This window comes from Oncorhynchus masou, chromosome 5 (assembly GCF_036934945.1).
Source record: "Oncorhynchus masou masou isolate Uvic2021 chromosome 5, UVic_Omas_1.1, whole genome shotgun sequence".
NCBI classification, from domain to species: Eukaryota; Metazoa; Chordata; class Actinopteri; order Salmoniformes; family Salmonidae; genus Oncorhynchus; species Oncorhynchus masou.
The window spans coordinates 75421321-75445785 of NC_088216.1; the positions used below are offsets into that span (position 1 = coordinate 75421321).

At 42.4% G+C, this 24465-nt stretch overlaps 1 protein-coding gene and 1 pseudogene across 2 annotated transcripts; one reads left to right on the forward strand and one right to left on the reverse strand.

Annotated features, from left to right (window-relative positions):
• Positions 1 to 11608: 11608 nt before the first annotated feature.
• On the forward strand, positions 11609 to 18240 carry LOC135540253 (proton-associated sugar transporter A-like; annotated as a pseudogene).
• A 694-nt stretch (positions 18241 to 18934) lies between these two features.
• Positions 18935 to 21760, reverse strand: LOC135540252 (prothymosin alpha-like). Of its 2 annotated transcripts, XM_064966794.1 has the most exons (5): positions 21554 to 21756; positions 20765 to 20851; positions 20289 to 20370; positions 19984 to 20174; positions 18935 to 19851 (listed from the first exon to the last, which is right to left on the reverse strand). In XM_064966794.1, exons 1-5 carry the CDS (start codon positions 21602 to 21604, stop codon positions 19783 to 19785), a joined length of 480 nt encoding a protein of 159 aa, XP_064822866.1. In that variant the 5' UTR covers positions 21605 to 21756; the 3' UTR covers positions 18935 to 19782. The 2 variants fall into 2 exon arrangements, with proteins under 2 accessions (XP_064822866.1, XP_064822867.1); XM_064966795.1 differs by lacking the exon at positions 20765 to 20851 and having other exon boundaries at positions 21554 to 21760.
• Between the last annotated feature and the right edge of the window lie 2705 nt (positions 21761 to 24465).

Sequence of the window (24465 nt, forward strand, 5' to 3'; positions counted from 1 at the left end):
GCTGCTGCCAACACACTGACACTGACTCAACTCCAGCCACTTTAATAATGGGAATTGATGGGAAATGATGTAAATATATCACTAGCCACTTTAAACAATGCTACCTTATATAATGTTACTTACCCTACATTATTAATCTCATATGCATACGTATATACTGTACTCTATATCATCGACTGCATCCTTATGTAATACATGTATCATTAGCCACTTTAACTATGCCACTTTGTTTACATACTCATCTCATATGTATATACTGTACTCGATACCATCTACTGTATCTTGCCTATGCTGCTCTGTACCATCACTCATTCATATATCCTTATGTACATATTCTTTATCCCCTTACACTGTGTATAAGACAGTTGTTTAGGAATTGTTAGTTAGATTACTTGTTGGTTATTACTACATTGTCGGAACTAGAAGCACAAGCATTTCGCTACACTCGCATTAACATCTGCTAACCATGTGTATGTGACAAATAAAATTTGATTTGATTTGAAATTTGATTTGATTTGAATACCAGTCCCGGGGCAAATGACATGGTCCCACACTGCCCTCTGGTGGAGAGTCTTCAGCAGTACGAACCAGTATGCATCACCGATACCAACACACAAAAAGTGACCCAAGTGTTCTTCTTATTAAAAGGTCCCCTGAGGATCTTTAAGTTAGACTCAGTGAGATGACGTAGATGCACAAAGTAAACAGCAGTAGTGGGTCAATTTCCACAATGACTGATGGGTCCTGCAGCTATCATGTTGTAGCAGCACGAAGCACACCTGTGTAAATACCCAGCTACTCTGTGTGACCGTGTGAGATTCTTGAATATCAGGTCATCTCGCTGAGTCTATCTTTAACTCAGACTTACTACACAGTAACATCTTCAATGTATTTAGTTAATATTTGAAAACCTTATCTTTCCAGCAATCAGAACTCTTATCAAATCTGCTCACAGCAGCTGTGAGATGTCCACCCATACAGGCCAACCCCTGACACCCTTTTACAGCTGTACAATGTATTACTGAGCTATATATGGTTCAGTCTGGTGTATATATCTGGAATGTGCTTGAACCTTTTCTCCCCGTCTGTGTCTTTGTGTCTGGGCCTATCTTTGGCCACGATGAGCATGCCTCCAGTCTATAGGAGGTCCCCAGTGAAGTTCCTCTGAGTCCCTTGAGGTTGACCATTGGCCAGTAAACAAATGGTCGCTGGTTTTGAATACCCGAGCCGACAAGGTGAAAAATCTGTCGATGTGCCCTTGAGCAAGGGACTTAACCCTAATTTGCTCCAGGGTCGCAGTACTTCTATTGCTGACCCTGTAAAACAACACGTTTCACTGTACCTATCCGGTGTTTGACAGTAAAAAAACACAAACATATTTGGCCTGGAGGGTAGAGCAGAAGACAAACCATGTAAACGCACTCCACTTCGACTCAGCAGACAACAGAGGTCATATACAGTGCATTTGGAAAGTATTCACACCCCTTGACTTTTTCCACATTTTGTTGTTACAGCCATATTCTAAAATTGATTTAAATACACATTTTTCTTCATAGCCTATAATGACAACGCAAAAACAAACGTATTACAAATAAAAAACAGAAATACCTTATTTACATAAGTTTACATCAGACCCTTTGCTATGAGACTCAAAATGTATTTATTTTATTTAACTAGGCAAGTGAGTTTAGAACAAATTCTTATTTACAATGGCAGCCTACCAAAAGGCAAAAGGCCTATTTCAGGGACGGGGATTGGGATTAAAAATTAAAAATTAAAAAACATATAAATATAGGACAAAACACACATCACGACAAGAGAAACAACACAACATAAAGAGAGACCTAAGACAACAACATAGCAAGGCAGCAGCACATGACAACACAGCATGGTAGCAACACAACATGACAACAATATGGTAGCAACACAACATGGTAGCAGCACAAAACATGGTACAAACATTATTGGGCACAGACAACAGCACAAAGGGCAAGAGGGTAGAGGCAACAATACATTACGCAAAACAGCCACAATTATCAGTAAGAGTGTCCATGATTGAGTCTGACCTCAGGTGCATCCTGTGTACAACCTGCACAAAAAAAACAAAGCAGAGCTCAAACTTTTTTCAAATCATCATTAGAGTCTCATCATGCAGCCTTTCATGCATAATTCCATTGATCATCCTTCAGAATAAATGAAATTTATTGGACATGATATGGCATACACCTGTCTATATAAGGTCCCACAGTCGACAGTGCATGTCAGAACAAAAACTATGGCATGAGGTCGAAGGAATTGTCTGTAGATTATCCGTAGAGCGCCGAGACAGGAATGTGGCGAGGCACAGATCTGGGGAAATGTACAATAACATTTCTGCAGCATTGAAGGTCCCCAAGAACACAGTGGCCTCCATCATTCTTAAATGGAAGAAGTTTGGAACCACCAAGACTCTTCCTAGAACTGGCCGCCCGGCCAAACTGAGCAATTGGGGGAGAAGGGTCTTGATCAAGAACCCGATGGACACTCTGACAGAGCTCCAGAGTTCCTCTGTGGAGATGGGAGAACCTTCCTGAAGGACAACCATCTCTGCAGCACTCCACCAATCAAGCCTTTATGGTAGAGTGACCAGACAGAAGCCCCCCCTCAGTAAAAGGCACATGACAGCTCGCTTGGAGTTTGTCAAAAGGCACCTAAAGGTAGGGCTGTTGTGGTGACTATATTAATAAAAAGACGAGGATCCCATCAGCTTTCTATAGACTAGGCTTACTATATTTATTTCTCCTAATATTAAGCAAATTGCTGATATTTACAAAAGGAGTATGAATAGCCTATCTGTCTGGCATGAAAATAAACCACAGGGAAAGCGTCCTCCATTTTCTATTTAATTGCATAGATTACATGTATTTTTCCCACTGCCCCTGTTTCGATACAGGTGCATGATAATGGTCCATTCTAAATCAAAACAAATGTCACACACATATTATTTAGTATATGTAAAAACAAGATTAAATCAAGAATAGTCTGATGGGTGACAATATTAGCCTATCACTTATGAATTATATATTATCACTTGTGAATGATGCCCTGCATAAGAAACAATGCCTTTTTTTGCGACTTTTTCTAATCATAGACGCACACATGTAGCCTAGCCCATAGGTCTATATGTTTTAATAAGGTTCGTATCACAACTAAAGTGGCCAAATAACTTCTTAAAATTAAGCACATTAATCAAATCAAATGTATTTATATAGCCCTTCTTACATCAGCTGATATCTCAAAGTGCTGTACAGAAACCCAGCCTAAAACCCCAAACAGCAAGCAATGCAGGTGTAGAAGCACGGTGGACAGGAAAAACTCCCTAGAAAGGTCAGAACCTAGGAAGAAACCTAGAGAGGAACCAGGCTATGAGAGGTGGCCAGTCCTCTTCTGGCTGTGCCGGTTGGAGATTATAACAGAACATGGCCAAGATGTTCAAATGTTCATAAATGACCAGCATGGTCAAATAATAATAATCACAGTAGTTGTCGAGGGTGCAGCAAGTCAGCATCTCAGGAGTAAATGTCAGTTGGCTTTAAATAGCAGATCATTAAGAGTAACTCTACCACTCCTGCTGTCTCTAGAGAGTTGAAAACAGCAGGTCTGGGACAGGTAGCACGTCCGGTGAACAGGTCAGGATTCCATAGCCTTGGGCAGAACAGTTGAAACTGGAGGAGCAGCACGGCCAGGTGGACTGGGGACAGCAAGGAGTCATCATGCTAGGTAGTCCTGAGGCATGGTCCTAGGGCTCAGGTCCTCCGAGAGAGAGAAAGAAAGAGAGAAACAGAGAATTAGAGAGAGCATACTTAAATTCACACGGGACACCGGATAAGACAGGAGAAGTACTCCAGATATAACAAACTGACCCTCGCCCCCCCCGACACATAAACTACTGCAGCATAAATACTGGAGGCTGAGACAGGAGGGGTCAGGAGACACTGTGGCCCCATCCAATGATACCCCCGGACAGGACCAAACAGAAAGGATTCATCGGCTTTACAAGGGGTTGTAAAGTCTAACTGGCATACATAAGCAGCAGGCGAGTTTGAAGTTGGGGAAGATAATTTTCACCATAAAAATGCATCTTTATAACAAAAGCATTACATGCATAATCACATTTGTGGTCACTTTTGATAATGGTGTTTTCCCGCTAATGAAACATTTGAGCTTTTAGGCTACTACCATGTGCACATTGTTGTGCTTTTAATGTGAAGAAATAGCCTAATAATTTATCAATATTTTAAGCTAAACTTTCTGATCTGTTGTGTCAGCCGCATAGCATAAAAATACTTTTTTGATGCTAGTGGTTGTATTAATTTGGGCTCTATCTCATCCCACAACTGTCCCAGACTATGTTTGGAATATTTATTTATTGCACAGAATAGAATAGTTCTACTTTTGTACTTCGGGGGATAGTAGATTGACATAGACTAGTGCTTTTGCTGTTTGTTAGGCCTACTCATCTTGTTGGCTGACAAAAAGTAAATGTGGACAGTTCTTCCAATATCTGCACCTCAGAATTGGCTAAGGACTAGCGCAGTTGTGTCCCGGATGTGTCTGTCTTCACTTGTAGCCTGTGAGAAAATTGTGAATGAGAGACTATTGGAGTGTGTACAGCCTGCGCAAAAACAAAGCAGAGCTCATGCCTTTCAAGTGACTTTTTTCAAATCATCATTAGAGTCTCATCATGCAGCCTTACAATGTATTAAAAATCAAAACATATAGCCCAATGTTTCTAGAACAATTAAGGTTACATTAATAACTCTAAATTAAGCATATAGGAGTACCTATTTCTTTGTTAACCGCTCAACACAGAATAGCCGCATGTGCGCTGTCCCTCAAATCGTTTTGAGAAAATATCCTATTTTATTCAGCTTTGTCCAATTCTATTCTTCATACTATGAAATAATTGAACTAATGCCATAGAATTAAGCAAATCTTCTCTGCTAAATGAACTAGTGTAGCCCACAGCCATATGGCATAGCCAGATCAGGACCTAACATAAGGACAACTCAGAGTATGCTATTCTGTTCTTCTGAAATAGACTACATTTTCTTCATATCATGTTAGACCTGTCTACAATAATAATGGCTTTATTGTGAAGGTGTAGGCTTTAGTACATAGATTTGTTAGACCTGTCTAAAATAATAATGGCTTTATTGTGAAGGTGTAGGCTTTAGTACATAGATTTGTTAGACCTGTCTACAATAATAATGGCTTTATTGTGAAGGTGTAGGCTATAGTACATAGATTTGTTAGACCTGTCTACAATAATAATGGCTTTATTGTGAAGGTGTAGGCTATAGTACATAGATTTATTAGACCTGTCTAAAATAATAATGGCTTTATTGTGAAGGTGTAGGCTATAGTACATAGATTTGTTAGACCTGTCTAAAATAATAATGGCTTTATTGTGAAGGTGTAGGCTATAGTACATAGATTTATTAGACTGTTTAAAATGTAGAGGTTCCAAAGGTCTGCATCAGTGGCTTGTAGGCTGTGTGTGTGGAAGCCAGGAGATTCTAAATGTGTTTATGTTAATTAACGGTCAACTACCTCGAGGTAATTATTTTTACAATTAACTTGGTAATATATTTACTTGACAATCACTGGCTGACGAAATGTCATGACTGCCACAGCCCTGGTATCCCTCTGTTCAAGTAGGCTGTCATTTTAATATTATTACATGGATGTGTGGAAGCCAGGACACTAAATATGTGATGATGCTCAGGTGTCCTATAACTTATTATAATTTCCCTGTTAAAAGAGCTGTGTGTTCTGGTTTCCTTTGCAGAAACTTTGTTTATCGTGTGCGTTTGTTTCCTGAGTGAGTTTGAGACTTAGTGTGTTGTTTTTTCCAGTGTACTGTGATCCTGCAGCTACTGTTTAGCAGTGTCACGGTTTTCTATAGGTGAAAGAGAGTCAGACCAAAATGCAGCGTGGCTATTTCGATCCATGTTTAATGAAACTGAAGAAAACACGAATCAATACGAAAAAACAATACAAGAAAACCGAAACAGCCTAATACTGGTGCAAACTAACACACGACAGACATAAGGACAGGAACAATCACCAACAAAACCCCTAAATATGGTTCCCAATCAGAGACAATGACTAACACCTGCCTCTGATTGAGAACCATATCAGGCAAAACCTGAACCTATTGGGGAGGGTCTGGGTGGGCATCTGTCCGCGGTGGCGGCTCTGGTGCTGGACGTTGCCCCCACTTCACCATAGTCTTAGTCCACCACCTTGTCCGCTTCCTTGGCCTCCTAACTACGGCGACCCTACTACATAACCCCACTGGACTGAGGGGCTGCTCGGGACAGAGGGGCAGCTCGGGACAGAGGGGCTCTTCAGACTCCGGCAGCGGAGGACAGGCGGGAGACTCGGGCAGCAGCGCCGAACAGGCGGGAGACTCCGGCAGCAGCGCCGAACAGGCAGGAGACTCCGGCAGCAGCGCCGGACAGGCAGATCCTGGCTGGCTGGCGGTTCTGGCAGATCCTGGCTGACTGGCGGATCTGGAAGAGTCTGGCTGACTGGCGGCTCTGGCTGCTCCATGCTCCAATCAGAGACAATGACTAACACCTGCCTCTGATTGAGAACCATATCAGGCCAAACACAGAAACAGACAAACTAGACACACAACATAGAATGCTCACTCAGATCACACCCTGACCAAACAAAACATATAAACATACAAAGCAAACTATGGTCAGGGTGTGACAAGCAGTAAATTATTTATGCTTATCCTTAACCACTGATTCCTCATCTGGTCTCTTCTCTGAACCTGGGTCCAACCTCACCACATCACAAATTAAAGGTAAATTACCGTGAGACAGTTAGACGACTAGAGGACTCTCAGATTCTCTGGTCTGATGAAACCAAGATTGAGCTCTTTGGCCTGATTGCCAAGCATCAAGTGTTGAGGAAACCTGGCATGGTAGTGGCAGGGAGTGGGGATGTTTTTCAGCGGCAGTGACTGGGAGACTAGTCAGGATATGAACGGAGCAAAGTACAGAGAGATCCTTGATGAAAACCTTCTCCAGAGCACTCAGGACCTCAGACTGGGGCGAATGTTCACCTTCCAACAGGATAACGACAGCCAAGACAACGCAGAAGTGGCTTCGTGACAAGTCTCTGAATGTCCTTGAGTGGCTTTGAGAGGATTTGTTTTTGTTATACATTTGCAAAAATGTCATTTATATTTATTTTGCTTTGTCATTATTGTGTGTAGATTGATGAGGGGGGAAAACAAATCAAGTTTTGAATAAGACTGTAAAATAACAAAATGTGGAAAAGGTTAAGAGGTCTAAATACTTTGAGAATGTACTGTACATGCAGTATTAACTGAACATAACCCCCGTCGAGCAATGTTATTGAACAGAGTGCAATAACAGACATTACCTTTGTCGTCTCCTCTCGTTTATCTTCTTCCTCAGTGTTACAGAGACCACATTCAGAGCTGTGTACTTTTTTACAAATGTAAGATTAGATTACAAGTGTTAGATCTAAACAAGATTTAAAAAATATTCTTGGCACTCCAAGTACACCTTTTGAAGCCCATGTCCTTGTAGCATTGCTTTTTCTAGTCAATATAAATATCTGCCCCAGAAGACAGCAGGAGGATTATGATAGGATCCACATACCATGGAAGTCAATGCAGGGCATTTGTGGAGGCTGTGGAACCACCAGGAGGAAAGTTTATTGCTTTCTAAAGAAATGGCCATGACTATGTAACTATGGCTCCTTGTGGGCATCCCGAGTGGCGCAGGGTCTAAGGCACTACAGATCCGGGTTCGATCCCGGGCTGTGTCTCAATTGTCCGTGACCAGGACACCCATGAGGCGACGTACAATTGGCCCAGCTGAGTCCGGGTTAGGGGAGGGTTTGGCCGGCTGGGGTTTGTCCCATTGGCTCTAGCGACTCTTGTGGCAGGCCGGGCACATGCTCGCTGACATGGTAGCTATTTGTACGGTGTTGTAACGATCGCTGTCGTCATGGAAATGACCGGACCAAGGTGCAGCATGGTGAGCGTACATTTCTTTTATTTGATAAATGTCGCCAACAAAACAAAGAACAAGGAAACGACTGTGAAGCTTACTTAGGCTATAATGCCATTAACAAAGACAACTACCCACAAATACATGAGGAAAAAAGGCTGCCGAAGTATGATTCCCAATCAGAGACAACGATAGACAGCTGTCCCTGATTGAGAACCATACCCAGCCAAAACATAGAAAGAAAGAAGTTTCCTACCCGAATCACACCCTGACCAACCAAACATAGAGAATAAAAAGATCTCTACTGTCAGGGCGTGACAGGTGTTTCCTCTGACCCATTGGTGCAGCTGGCTTCTGGGTTAAGCGAGTAGTGTATCAAGAAGCAGTGCGGCTTGGCAGGGCCGTTTTTTGGAGGACGCACGGCTCTCTCGACTTGTTTTTCAACCACTCCACAAATTTCTTGTTAACAAACTATAGTTTTGGCAAGTCGGTGTCAGGATTTGGCCAGGTTTGTTCCGGGTTTTGGTCACTAGATGCCCCCATTGTGCTTTTTGACCTTATGTTTTTTCCCTTGTTCCCCATTATTATTTGCACCTGTGCCTCGTTTTCCCCTGATTGTATTTAAACCCTTAGTTTCCCTCAGTTCTGTGCTCTGTGTTTGTATGTTAGCACCCAGCCCTAGTGTTCTGTGTATTCTTGTCGATTCCGGTGGATGCTCTTGTGGAATTCTGTTTTTGTTTTTGAGTATCTCTTGAGGCTTTTTTGTGCTATTCCTACCACCTTTTGGATTTGCCATTTTTGTATTTAAGGACTTCTCCTTTTTACTTTATTAAATACACCGTCTTAAGTACTGCTGTGTCTGCCTCATCTTCTGGGTTCTGCTGACTATTCGTGGCTCAGTTGGTTAAGTGACTGTTTCTCACTCCGGAGACCCAGGTTCGTAACCGGGTCCTGACAGTCGGGTAGGACATCTACTTTGTGCATGATACAATTCATTTTTCCAACAATTTTTTACAGACAGAATTTCACTGTATCACAATTCCAGTGGATCAGAAATGTACATACACTAAATTGACTGTGCCTTTAAACAGCTTGGAAAATTCCAGAAAATGGTGTCATGGCTTTAGAAGCTTCTGACAGGCGAATTGACATAATTTGAGTCAATTGGGTGTACCTGTGGATGTACTTCAAGGCCAAACTCAGTGCCTCTTTGCTTGACTTCATGGGAAAATCAAAAGAAATCAGCCAAGACCTCAAAAAACATTGTAGACCTCCACAAGTCTGGTTCATCCTTGGGAGCATTTCCAAAAGCCTGAAGGTACCACGTTCATCTGTACAAACAATAGTACACCAGTATAAACACCATGGGACCACGCAGCCGTCAAACTGCTCAGGAAGGTGCCCTTCACAAAATAGATGGCATCATGAGGGATGAAAGCCTGTCGAGTGGTGGACACCAACGCCACCCTACTGGACGAGCTAAACACCTTTTTCTCACACTTCAAGCATAAACACTCTGAGCTGCCGAGGCAACACCCTGAGATCTATGTGCTTACTGTCTCCATGGAGGAGTTATTTAATTAGCCCTTTCAAGGCTACTAGCCGAAATGGCATCCCTAGCCGTGCCCTCAGAGCATGTGCAGATCAGCTAGCTGTTGTGTTTTCAGACAATTGCAGCTAGCAAGTTCAGCCTAATGAAACACCCTGCTCAAACAGAGGGATTCTACTGCATGTTAGCTAGCTGGCTATGACTATACAACTCTGGAACTCTTCCAAGTCAAGGTAAGCTTCTAGTTTTCCAATTTATTGCCACCGGGGCCCGCCAGTGTAACTGCTTACTGACTGTACACTGTAACGTTACTGCATGATTGTAACAGGTTTACTAACGAGTTAATTATATTAGCGATGATGACTATGACGTTACCTTGGAAAATATGGTGACAACGATGTAGGCTGTGTGTTGCAGTTTGGCTTGGAAATGTTCTCTCACCTGGTCACATACAGCTGATGTGTTGTTCATTGAAGTCCACAAGCGAAGAGGTGAGAGGAGGAGAGCGCATGGGAGAAGGTATACAATGTGGCTGTTATGAAAGTGAACTGTGTTTACGCGTGATCAAGGGTGTATTCATTACGCTGATTCTGTTAAACATTTCTTAAACGGAAGCCAACAGAACAAAATGGGGATAAACATACCTGAAATTGTCCAATAGAAACTTGTTTGCAACTGTTGGACTAATGATTACACCCTATAGCAGCTAGATGCAGGCAAGAGTGTGCAAGGCGGTATTGAATGTCACCTCAAAGTTGTCTCTCAACCTACTATTATAAACTTTTCATAGGCTAGGTTGTAGCAACCTCATGATGGGTACAGGGAAAATGTTAGAGTTAAAGTGACTATGCATAGATAGTAAACAGAGAATAGCAGCAGTGTAAAAGAGAGGGGGGAGCAATGCAAATAGTCTGGGTAGCCATTTGATTAACTGTTCAGGAGCCTTATGGTTTGGGGGTAGAAGCTGTTGAGAAGCCTCTTGGACCAAGACTTGGCGCTCCGGTACTGCTTCCTGTGTGGTAGCAGAGAGAACAATCTATGACTAGGGTGGCTGGAGTCTTTGACCATTTTTAGGGCCTTCCTCTGACAAACTGTATATAGCCTCAAAATATGGTTAAAACTATAGCTTTGATATCATGGATGGCCAGTCCTTGCATATCTGGCTCTGTCTATTAATCTGAGTGGTTACATTTCTCGTGCCCCATCCCCCAGCTTTTTACCAAAATGGGCAGGGAGTAAGCTTTGTTATTGTTTCAAGTGCAGATTTTTTTTTAACCATTATTTAACTAGGCAAGTCAGTTAAGAACAAATTCTTATTTTCAATGACGGCCTAGGAACAGTGGGTTAACTGCCTTGTTCAGGGGCAGAACGACAGTTTTGTACCTTGTCAGCTCGGGGAATTGAACTTGCAACCTTTCGTAACTAGTCCAACGCTCTAACCACTAGGCTATCCTGCCGCCCGCTGTAAGGTTAGGGCTAGGCATAAGATAGCAGTGTGGTTAGGTTTAGGTTTTGGTTTAAAATCGGATTTTAAGAAGATACATTTTAGAAATAGGCAGGGTTTAGACATAAGTATGACTTTGTGGCTGTGGTAACTAGTGATGAACAGGTGTTGGTGAGATCACAGGAGCTCATGGCATGGCATCTGCTTTCATGCTTCGTGTTGGTTTATGAAAATAAAACTACTATGCTACTGTACTTCTACCAGAAAGCTTTTTATGAGAGGTCATTGCCTATTATGCAAATACTTAGGTAAACATGTTAGGACAGCACAAAAAAACGAAGTAAATAAGTTTGGGTTTTAGATAAGCCAAGGTCGACACATCCAAATAATATTTTAAACTTTTGGTCAGGGTTGTTGACAGTCATTTTAAATATGGTTCATGATAATGGAAACGAAAAGTCTCTGGCGGTGCGATAGCTGCCATGTTGGTGTTGATGCTGCATGTCTACCGAGCGCAGGGAAACAGGAGTGGTAATGTGACGTCACGTTTGAGGGACAGAGGAAGGGAGAGGAATAGTGACGAAGGTTAAAGCAGGGAGATGAATGCATCTCAGGAAAAAAATATGAATTATCTAATTCAACGTAAATATTATAAGCATAAATATGATTGACTTGTTCACCAACAGAGAATGCTGAAATACATGACAGAGAAACACTGATAAGGTAATTTTCTTTCGTGTTGTTTCAATATGCACGCCTTGTCCTGCAAGATCATGAGTTAATTCAATTGTATAATCACCACCTTGAGAACAAACATTTTGGAAGGAATTGAATGACAAAAATGAAAGGAAAGAACAGACCTATCAAGCCAGTCAGTCACGTTTTACATATTTTTCATGTTTAAAGACGATATAATGTGTAGCCTAGCATCTTAAACGTGTGTTATTTGAGGAGACCGTGTCATAAATGTTTTTTTTATAGGTCCTACCAGAATATATTTTTTACAATGAAAAATACATCCATGAAAAATTAAAGATAGAAACAGGTGATGGCAGTGTCCTTTCATACTGCCGGTTACCTTGGTGTCTTCAGTTCCTGTTTTACAGTACTATCCTTATGAGCAGATTTGATCTTGAGTGTCCTCTAAAATTAGCTTGCCAAGGCTATTATGATGATTCAATATTTTATAGATGTAATGATGACTGCACATATGTTATTGACATGCCTCCTAACTGTACTGGCTTCCTCCTCGTAAAAACCGATTTGTCTTCTAACTTTGATTGCATTTTATCTTATGACCATCTCCTAGTGTGTGCAGAGTAAACTGGGCTCACCTAACAGAGTGATGTCCTCTCCAGGAATGGGCACCCCCAGTAACCCTCTCTTAGCCAGCCCAGGAGGGAGGTCATCAGAGAGGCCATTGGGTACCACTAATGACGGCCTCTGGAGGAGCTCCATGCCCAAGATGGCCAGCTTCCCATCGTCTACCACGCGCCTCTTGAGTCACCGTGCCAACAACTTCCAGAGACCCCCGAAGTGTTGGAAGCTGATCTGACCATCCCCGCCCCCACCGCCCAACACCCCCTGCCCTCTGGATTAGCTGGACCTCAGTGAGCTACCCCCCGCCGCACCTTCCCAGAGCTGCTCTTCAATGGCTGCGTCCTGTTTGGCATAGAGTTCAGCTATGCCATGGAGACGGCCTATGTCACCCCTGTCCTGCTACAGATGGGTCTGCCAGACCAGTTCTACAGCCTGGTGTGGTTCACCAGTCCTATATTGGGTAATGAAGTGGCAGGGAGAGATGAAGTAGATACAGAAAGTCCTGTTTGATTGGAAGACATATGATACCTAACTATACTTTGAGTAGTATAGTTAGACTATATAGATGTTCCCATCTGCATTTCCCATTGAGTGCCCCTAAATCCTTCTCCTATCTTCATGGTTATAAGGATTCCTTTTCCAGCCTCTCCTGGGAGCTTGGAGTGACCGCTGTACATCCCGCTTTGGCCGGCGGAGACCGTTTATTTTGGCCTTGGCTATAGGTAAGGAATATTCACTATCTACTTCCCCTCTGGTGCGGCTGGGTTCCTATTTTTAAACTAATATTGATATCCTGAAGTGATGGAGTTCTCTGTTTTACCTTTGTAGGAGCTCTGCTTGGTTTAACACTGGTGCTGAATGGGCGGGACATTGGAGCTGCGGTGGCAGACACAGCAACCAATCACAAGTGGGGCATTATACTGACTATTTGTGGAGTGGTTCTGATGGACTTCAGTGCGGACTCGGCAGATAACCCCAGCCACGCCTACATGATGGATGTGTGCCTGCCAGAGGACCAGGATCGTGGCCTCAATATTCATGCACTACTGGCAGGTTTGAGAGCACTGTATACACTAACTGCTAGTCAGTCAGGGAAATACACAGCCCACTGGGCTCAGACGTAACTTCAATTTATAGTTTTGATTTACATTTGGTTGAGTGTCAACTAACGTTAATTTAACGTGAAATCAATAAAACGTGTCACCGTGTCATTAGATTTAGGTTAAAAGTGTTTCAAACCCAATCAGTTTTCCATGTAGATTTAACGTCATCACATTGCTTTTTGGGGGTTAAAATAATATGGAAACAATGTTGATTCATCCAGTTTGTGCCCAGTGGGAGTATACATACTACTGGCAGGTTGGAGAGCTATTCACTTACAACTGGTCTGTCAGGGAAATGTTGTACACTACTGGCTGGTTCGAGAACATCATACATACCAATAGGCTGTAACACTCACTACTGGTATGTGAGACAGTAAAATGTACATATAAACCACTTCTGACGATGTAGACATAGCATATGCAGTATATCTACGATGTGATAGTGATAGCACATACAGTATATCTAAGATGTGATAGAATATACAGTATATCTAAGATGTGATAGTGATAGCACATACAGTATATCTACGATGTGATAGTGATAGAATATACAGTATATCTACGATGTGATAGTGATAGCACATACAGTATATCTAAGATGTGATAGAATATACAGTATATCTAAGATGTGATAGTGATAGCATATACAGTATATCTAAGATGTGATAGAATATACAGTATATCTAAGATGTGATAGTGATAGCATATACAGTATATCTAAGATGTGATAGCATATACAGTATATCTAAGATGTGATAGTGATAGCATATACAGTATATCTAAGATGTGATAGTATAATCAGTGTCATTGATATGATGATCGGCTCTATGATGATTATGTCACACTCTCTTTATGCAGGTCTGGGTGGTGGATTCGGGTACATCGTGGGTGGAATTAACTGGGACCACACTGATTTCGGGAGATCAATGGGAGATCAACTTCGAGTCATATACATGTTCACCAGTGTCACTTTGGTCATTTCCACATGCATGACCCTCAACAGCATCCCCGAGCGGCCCCTGCCAAAGACGCAGCTTCAGAAGGGCTCTCTGAAGAGCCCCAGCCTCCCTCTACCCCCCTCTCCCCCAGACCCTCAGGGGGCAGGGCTGGGATTGGAGGAGGAAGAGGAAGTGACTGGGCTTAATAGCTACCAGTTCTCTGAACCCCGCCCCTCGAACCCTGACGCCAACGCACGCCTCTGTGCCAGCCTCACCAGCCCTATCTCCCCCCTCAGCCCGCTCACTCCTAAATATGGCAGCTTTATCAGTCGGGACAACTCTCTCACTGGCATTAACGAGTTTACCTCATCCCTGGGAACCTCCTTTATAGACAGTGTGCTCATCGACTGCTACACTGGACAGCCATCGCCACAGCCCCTTGATCCAGACACTGCAGCCCGACCCCTGCCTCCAGGGGACACCCTACCTCTCCATGGATCTCAGCCTGGATCAGGTTCACAGTCTGGAGCAGTAGCAGTGACAGTGACCCTGGCTGGGGCAGGATCCCGGGCCGAGGCAGGGGAGGCTCAGATGGGGGGAGGGCCCCATCGAGGTTCATCCGCTAGTATCTTGAAGCGCCCTCAGAGCCTTGCGCTAGTGGAGGAGTCCATGGTGACCCAGAGTGGAGGGATGGAAAATGGTCGCAGAAGACTAGTGACTTTCAGTCAGCAGGTCGGCCTGGAATTGATTCCCTCTGATTTGTTTGTTTACAGATCATCGTGTTGAGAGAATTTTTTTTTTTTAAATCCTGTTCTTCCTGTAATGAAGGTGGCAAATATTCTGCTGAATGGGGTGCGCTATGAGAGTGACCTGAGTGAAAATGTGGAGACAGCAGATTCACAGATGTCAATGAGGATGCTGTGTATCGCCATCTACAGGATGCCTCCATCACTGCGCAGCCTCTGCACTAACCATTTTTTTGGGTGAGTCATGTCACTCTTGTGCTTGTGTTTCATTGTCTGTATGCCTACCAGGGTTAAAGCCACCAGTGATTTTGGCTTTGATATCACAACACCTGTCTGTGATCCAGAGCAAGCTGTGTGAGTTTGTCTACGTAAATATGAGCTATCTGCCATCCTGTCTTGATCCTAAAGGTTGGCTGTCCTTTGAGGGCATGCTGCTGTTCTACACTGACTTCATGGGGGAGGTAGTGTTCAAGGGAGACCCCAGAGCACCCCATGACTCTGAGGCCTACCAACGCTACAATGCTGGGGTCAGCATGGGCTGCTGGGGCATGTGCATCTATGCATTCAGTGCTGCCTTTTACTCAGGTGAGTCCTGCACACACACACACACACACACAGAGACACTAAAAAGAAAACACAAACGCATTCAGACACTCAGAACACAAAAACACAGAAACAGAACACACACCTCACACAACATCCATAATTTTGATTCTTTATCACATTTAGTTGTTTTACAGGTTTTTTTCCTTCCTCTCGTTTCTATTCATAGCCATGTTGGAGAAGCTGGAGGAACGTTTCTCCCTCCGCTCTCTCTATTTCTTTGCCTACCTGGTGTTTGGCCTTGGCACAGGCCTTGCTACGCTCTCCACCAACATTTATGTGGTGCTGTCTCTCTGTATCACCTACGGGGTGCTATTCTCCACTCTATGCATGCTACCTTACTCTCTGCTGTGTGAATACTACCAGAGCCCGCAGGTTAGTGAAGATAAATGGGATTACACTGAATATAATATTGTTCAGACTGTGGTTTCTGTGACATAGTGTTTTATATCCTGGTGTTGGTCAGTGTTGTCCAACTGTTGAATTTTGATATAGCAAGGTATTATGTGGAATTATACATGTGCTCTCTCTGTCTCTGCTGTATGTTTGTCTGTGTGTGTAGTTCTGTGGATCGTCAAAAGAAGGCACCAGGAGAGGAATGGGGGTGGACATCTCTCTGCTCAGCTGCCAGTACTTCCTGGCTCAGATCTTAGTGTCCGTGTCGATGGGACCTCTGACCTCACTGGTAGGTGGGGCCCAGGGAGTGATGTACTTTTCCAGCGTGATGTCATTCGTGGGCTGTCTGTACTCCTCCCTCTGCGTGGTGTACCATCTGCCCCCGACTGAGGGTGAGCCTTTCGGAAGTGAGACCCAGCCACTACTTGTGCACATTTAGCCCCCTTCACTGCCTCCCACACTGCTCTACACACTCTCGCACTGCAGTCACAACACACACTGCATATAGTCTACACACTGTCACTCTCTCACACTGTTCAGCATAGCTCCTCTCAAGAGCTTAGACCAACAGACACATTGGCCACTGTTATCAGTATGTTGGATAGTGTGTCCATGCATTTCTTTCTGCTCATTTCCACTAAAACAAGTGATGTTGATGGCGTGTCTGTGTGCACGCCTGATTATTCTGCTGTCAGTAGTCTTTTTCTTCATCACTACTTCTTAATTTTGATGTTGGGTTTAGGCTGCTGCCCACCAAATATAAAATACTTATAGCCTCTATATCCCGTTATTAATGAAAACTATGTTTGAGGGGGTTCATTGTTTTGGTCTTGTCTAATATCTGCTTGCGCTGTAGCCTCGATGCCTTCTGTTTTCGGCTCATGGCCAAGAGAATGTTTACCTGCCTGTTTCTCTGAGTTAGCACATCCCCCTGTAAGCAGGTTTAGGGACTGTCTGAGTCACCAATGACCTTTGCTTGAAGCCCTAAATTCCTGTAAGCACAGTAACACATCTACTGTACATTACACACAGACACACAATACAACACACACACGCCATATAGTACTGCATTCACTCAGTTTGCACTATGTGAACATTAGAGCCAAGCATGTGCCCTCTGATCAGGCTTATATCTTTCTCACCAGTCAACCAGATTATTATGGTCATTATTTACCATTTTGACTTGACGGTCCCCAATGTGTTCACAAACATACACAGACAAACCCTTTACTAAGCCATGGACTTCAATCTGACCTGTCACTCAGCTACTGGTGTGACCGTTGTAATGACAGTGATTCTTGTCATTACCAGGAAGAGAAGTTGAAACTGGGGTGTGATTCGGCATTCCATCGGAAACTGAACAGAAAAGAAGAACAACTAATCTGTAGTTTGGTGGCAAGAAATAATTCAAGAAAATACATGTGAACTATGCTATCGATGATGGAGCTGGACAACTTTGAGAGGGAAGAATTTTGGGTTTGCTTTAGTTAGTGTTTACCACACTATACCCAAACTGGCTCACTGGAGTGGTCTTCTCACGTTTGGAATAGTTATCCAGTCTCCTCACACACCACACTTATTCACTCTTGTCATTAATTTAGATTCTATACAGCTGAAATAACAACATTTCGTCTTCCATGTTCACCAAGCAGCCAATGAAAACATTGGTGAAATCATAATTACTTTTCAATTTTTATTTATTTAAATCGTGGACAGGCTAAAATAGCTTGCTTGGTATTGCTTGCCTTGGACATCACAATGTAATTGACACTTTTAAAATAAATTGTCACAACTCATGCCTGCGTGAGTTGGCTCAGTGGAATGTTGATCAGGGTCTCCCACTAAAGCCTCCCTATCAGACTGGACACACGCTATGATGATGTCATGTGTCTGACTGGTTTCTTGTGAGGACACAGGACTTGTATGGAGGACCATCATGCTGTTACAACTTGCTTCAATTCAACAAAATAACATTTCTAGTATTTTACAACAACAAAAAAGTGTCTTCTGATGGTTTTTTTTCATCCATAATTCAAATATTATGTTAATGTAACAGCTACTTAACCTCAGGGTAGAGTTAAATTAAAATAACAATTTTCACATTTTGGGGTCTGTTGTTTTTTATTAAACTCACTTTAGCATAGAATTTCAAGTGTCTTATAGGTTTTCTATCTATGCAGATAATTATGTATATTATAAGTTTCCTTTATGATCAGTTTACTGGTAAAATGTTGGTATTAGATTTACAGCTATTATGTATTTTGCATTCAGACATACAGTATTATGTAACCACTCTTTAGAACTGGTCACTGACCTGAAAACCTACATTCACATAACAATGTGATAACAGTTCTATCAGAGTAGTGATTGTCACCAATCAACCCTGCCTGGAGTCAACCCACAATACCAGTTTGTACCACTAGGTGGAGCTGTAAACTGCATAATGTCAGGAGGACTTCCATGGATTGATGTGTCCAGACAGTTCAATGGAAAAAGCCAGATGCTAAGATTATGAGTCCCTCCCTCTCGCAGTAACAACGATCAGCTTGAGAATTACTCCTGTTCCTCAAACTAAACCATTCATATTCAGTCTTATACTAAATTAGGTCAACTAACATCAATGCTTAAATGGCTAGGACAATTTTAACAATTTAATAAGATATACTTTCAGTTCAAACACTAGTATCACAATTGTAATTTGGTTATAACACTAAAAAGCTATTCAGCATCTTATTTAAGAATGGACATGAAAAGCTACACTGAACTATCAGTCTATGCAAAATTTTAAAAAATTGGTAAAAAGACAAGACTGATTTATTTAATCATCAACAACCAGAATATACAAAGCAGTGGTCGAAGCAACCAAATAGCAATCATGAAATATAACTGCACAAGAAGAGACTAAGAACACCAGGGTGGGAATGATATTGATAAAGACCGTTTTAGACACAATTTCTGAGTCACCCAGACATAACATAATAACCTAAAATGAAACCAAAAAAAGAAACAGTATCTTGGGTACAAATGGTATAAACTTGTGTGAAATGCATACAGAACATGACCAAAGCCTTAAGATTTAAGAGGGGGTAATTAACATTGCAGAAGCCAGCCCCCCAAACAGGGTCAAGCGTCTTTTATCATGGAGGCGTTCTTCCATTTGTGCCATCTGTTGTGTTAACAGATCAGCCTGGCAAAGGATTAACTACTAGCAGCAGTAAACAAAAAGGATTAAAAAAGCCTGAATTAATAATGCTAACAATAGTCCATTAGCCCCTGCTTAAAACTTATCTTTGGTCTTCAGTGAGTCTGAGAAGTCACCCTGAACATGTGGAGAAGGTTACAGCTGTCTGTCTCTGAATCAGCTGGTCAGCAGTTAACTATGTAGAGAATGTGCTTAACTCATACGAATACAAAATAACAAAACTGATAAAATAGCACAGGTTGTTTTGTTAAGATTGCTTAAGAAACCAATAAATAACAGTTTATAAAAAGAGAGGAGCGGCCTCTATGTTTTAGGACTCCAGTGCAATGTAATATCTTGGAGACAAACAAAATCTGTAAAGCATACATAAAGCACAAGCTCTACAAGGTGATGTTGAACGTGCCATGTAGACAGCGTTTCAGAGGAGTACATACTCTGCGCACTATGCCTTCACTTCAGCTTCCTTTGATTCACCGTTTTCTGTTTTCTGTTTTTTTGTTTCCAATTGGTCCTGAAAGGGAAAAAATACAAGTTTTAAGTGGGAACTTAGTGACCAGATATACAACAGTCATAAAGATAGTCTCATGGTAAAAGTTAATCTATTATGTTGACTGCGTTTTAAAATCATCTGACAAAAGCATACCTCCTCATCAGCTGGGCGCTTCACAGGGTGGTCAACCTCATCAGCTGGGAGCTTCACCGGGTGGTCAACCTCATCATCAGCTGGGCGCTTCACAGGGTGGTCAACACCCTCATCAGCTGGGCACTTCACAGGGTGGTCAACCTCCTCACCAGCAACTTCTTCTGCATCCTTGGCTGCATCCAGTCCCTCTCCTGCAATCAATTTCATACATGAAGCAAAAACAAGGGCTTCAGACACTTCACAAGTATCAAACAAACATGTTTCTTTTTATCCAGCTGCAAGTCCAAAAAGAAACATGAACTTACCATCCTCTTCTTCCTTCTCACCCACAGGGGTTTCTTCAGAATCGTCTGCACCATTTGTCTTTGTCTCTGCACCATTTGTGTGCTGGAGGGAAGGACACAAAGAATTTGAGTAACTTTGTAATATGTCATATAAATGTGGGTACATTGTATGCAGAATGGCATCTAAGTAATTTAATTTAGAATAGTCTTCAGAAAAAAGTTACAATAATAGCCCAGGAGTCACAGCCAACAAGCTTCAGAGTTAAAACAGGGCACATGCTCCAGTTTATACTTAATTCCCCAGAGAGTAGGGGAAGGGAACGCAACGAGGGCCAATTGCGATCTCTTGAGAAAACATCTGTGCCATCTCACAAACTAAACAAAGAGCTGTGGGATAGCATGCATGGAACAGTAGGGCGGAGTCTGACAACACCTGCATGATGATGGCGCCGAGACAAAAGGCCATGAGGCTCGCGAGGGAATAAGCTTCAACTCACTGTTCCATTGCCGTTGGCTGGTGCGTCCCCGCTGCCATTCTCCTTCTCCTCCACCTCCTCGACAACCTCTTTCTTCTCTTTGAGCTCCTGAAAATATGTTTTCCTTGATTTGCTAGCTCACTGATAGGTACAATTTTTCCATGTCCAAAACGATTTGTCCATGTACTCGTTGGCAATGAAACCAGCCCTTCTCTAGTTCAGATTATGTTTTTAAAAATTATAGTCGGCGTTCTATTCATATCACCGATCTTTACAAGTGGAGTGTGTCCGACCACTGCCAAAGTGCCTACAATGGAAGGCATCGGGAATTTGCGTCGCGGTTCACCACAGACATGATTAGGGCGCACACTCCACTCGCGCTCTGAAAGACTCGAGCCCTTCCCGCCATTGCTCAACCGTGAAGCTCGAGCGCATTCTATTTTCTGAGGGATTGTTTAGCTTACGTTATTTAGCTAGCAAAACTATACATAAACGATACATTTAGCAGCTTAGCTTGCAAATTAAACGGCAAAACCAGCCAGCTAGCTAACATAGCTAGCAAAGTAACAAGCGAATAATGAAGCTATCGAAAAGTTAATCAACTAAATAGCTAGCTAAACGTTTGAGAACAACATACAACATTGCTACCTACTATTTTTCAGTCATTGACAATGACTAACATTAACCTAAGTGATTTGGTTATTACATGGTTATAAAAGCTGAAGTTAGCTAGTTGGTGTTCACACAGGCTAAACTGAAGAGTACGTTAACTAGTAACGTGGGCTAACGTAGTCAAATTAATTAACTCACCTTTGCTGAAATCTCGGTAGTTGTGGTAGTGTCTACTGCGGTATCAGCCATATTTAGTTGAATCTAAGGGTATTAAATGTTTCCGAAATAAATACTGTGTTTGATGCCTCGATGTTTCTGGCAGTGATTTCTGTGAGAGGCTGGGAAGAAGAGAAGAGAATGATGAAAACCAGTTACATCTGTTTGTTAGGCTCGACTGTTAACCATTAGTTAGAATGGAGCTTGTCGATTGAAAACGTGATTGGGCAATCCAAATTTAAGCAACATGTTTTAGCGGTTTTAATTGGACAGATTGTTGTCACTCTTTGGAATGTGTCCCGCCTATCAAGCTCCTCCCAGTGTTCTTTCTCCTAATGGTCAAACATTTAAAGGGTGTACTCCGCTGTGAAGTTACCAGCGTGAAGAATTTTTTTACATGATGTCGATTTATATGTCATTTGTCTTAGTGTTAGAAACATTGTTATTCTCTCTCATTAATTACATGTTGACATTTTAATGGTGTTTCGTGTAAGACATAGCCTATGCCAAGTGCTTCAAGTGGCTTTGATGAATACCGTCCCTTTGTGTGACTGCAAGCATTGCTTAAGTTCAACAACATATTTTCCTAATGAAAAGCCTACTGTTGCCCCTTGATTTTTTTGTTTTGATTTTGACTCATGTCTTTGTATTCGAAGCATGTTGTAGCTCATTTCGCCTATCTAGAAGCATAAAACCCCGTTAAAGCCCCATATCCCCTTTGTCTTCAGTGCGCTCTTTTTCTTCAGAAAGAGAAGTATCAGATTACAGCACAACGATGCTAATGTGAAACCAGTTACTAAGTAAACCACACCTCTTGGCCCCGCTAGACATTTCTATTTTAAACATAAAGGTCCAGAACAAAGTGCCGCATTTTGAATTTGAATAAAATAGCTACATGTGTAAGCCTATAACAAGCACACAGCCAGTAGGCTACCTACACTTATTCACTGTGACTGTGTAATATGTGATATCTGCGCTGTAAATAACTAATGTATATCTCATAGTGATCCATGTACCTAAATATAAACCATTGCAATTATTGGTCCAGAGTAAAGCTTGGGAAACAAGCAGGCAACACTTCTATTAGATGGGGAATTAAAATAAAATAACAAGTGCACACATACAGGTAGATGCTTACCTACTAACACTCCTCAACAATGCAGTACAATAACAATATCAATCATGACAAACAAGTAGTAGTAAAAGATAGAAGAAAAAGAGAGTAATAAAAACTAATTTGAGTAATATGGACATAATAGAATATACAGAATGGTTGGTTTATACTATGGTATGGTTTATACTAGTTAAATATATATATATATATATATATATATATATATATATATATATATATATGATTCAGCTGTGGGACGTTTTTTTGTTGAGCGGATGTTCAAGGGGACGGAACATAATTACAAATAATGCTTTGACTGCAAATTGACTCAAGTAGCCAAAACAGATGTAATGTTTGACAAAAACATAATAATTTCAAACATTGCTTACATTTGTATATGATTGCGTCTCTCTATTATGCGTGGGAATACTTGGGAACAGATTTCTTAAATTTATGTCCAACAATGAACATTTAAAAAATAATTGATTATTGTTTTTTTTTGCTCAGAAAACTTGGGGGGGCAAATAGGCCCTTGGGCTGCCAGTTGTAATACCCTGGTTTACATGTTAGTCATTTAGCAGACGCTCTTATCCAGAGAAAGTGGCGCCAGGTAAAGCTGTCTGTCAGCCTGACAGACATGTCTAATCACCATCCAGTTGTCCATGTTTCATAAGCTTCTCCACAGACTTCCTAAACTACTGCTACCATACTGTCTTTGGCTTCTCCTTCTTTGGAAGGACACACACAATAGTGTCTAATCTCTCTATCTTTTAATTATGGATGACGTGAAAGAAAAAAAGCAAGTTGGTTGGCTGGAGCGAGCGTGACCAACAGCAATCCTGATAGAAAAAGCGCAATGCTCTACAAACTGAGCCACGTGGGACTCAAATTATCAAAATTAATATCAAAATGTATGTTTTATACAAGTAGTAAAGTGAGTAAAGTAAAGTGACTTGGTATAACAGCTTAGTGAAAGCAGTGGAGTGTGCGGTGTGTGTGGTGTGGTGTGGTGTGTGTGTGGTGTGTGGTGTGGTGTGGGGTGGTGTGTGTGTGTGTGGTGTGGTGTGTGTGTGTGTTTGGTGGTGTGTGTGGTGTGTGGTGTGTGTGTGTGTGTGTGTGTGTGTGTGTGTGTGTGTGTGTGTGTGTGTGTGGTGTGTGGTGTGTGTGTGTGTGTGTGTGTGTGTGTGTGTGTGGGGGTGGTGTGTGTGTGTGTGGTGTGGTGTGTGTGTGTTTGGTGGTGTGTGGTGTGGTGTGTTGTGTGTGTGGTGTGTGTGTGTGTGTGTGGGGTGGTGTGGGGTGGTGTGTGTGTGTGTGTGTGTGGTGTGGTGTGTGTGTGTGTGTGTGTGTGTGTGGTGTGGTGTGTGTGTGGTGTGTGTGTGTGGGGGTGGTGTGTGTGGTGTGGTGTGTGAGTGGTGTGGTGTGTGTGTGGTGTGTGTGTGTGGTGTGTGTGGGTGTGTGTGTGTGGTGTGGTGTGGTGTGGTGTGGTGTGTGTGTGTGTGTGTGTTTGGAGAGTCCGTGCAATTAGGCTCTAAGGTGCAGGTGGGTAGACAGCTAGGGTCTAGCTGTTTAATAGTCCGATGGCCTGTTGGTCCGAGACCCGATGCTCCGATTTCGTTTGCCAGATCGTAACAGAGTGAACAGACCATGGTTGGAGTGACTGGAGTCCTTAACGATTCTCTGGGACCTCCTCAGACCCCACCTGTTGTAAATGTCCTGGAGGGCAGGGAGCTCGCCCCTAATGATGTATTGGGCCGTCCGCACCCCCCTCTGTAGCTTCTTT

What these genes read in the sequence shown, in the direction of transcription:
- LOC135540252 (XM_064966794.1), bottom strand. Translation starts at nt 21,604, where the DNA reads ATGGCTGATACCGCAGTAGACACTACCACAACTACCGAGATTTCAGCA. An exon ending in CTACCGAGATTTCAGCAAAG is followed by an intron (nt 20,852 to 21,553) that starts GTGAGTTAATTA and finishes ACATATTTTCAG; the next exon opens with GAGCTCAAAGAGAAGAAAGA. An exon ending in AGCGCCCAGCTGATGAGGAG is followed by an intron (nt 19,852 to 19,983) that starts GTATGCTTTTGT and finishes TTTCCCTTTCAG; the next exon opens with GACCAATTGGAAACAAAAAA.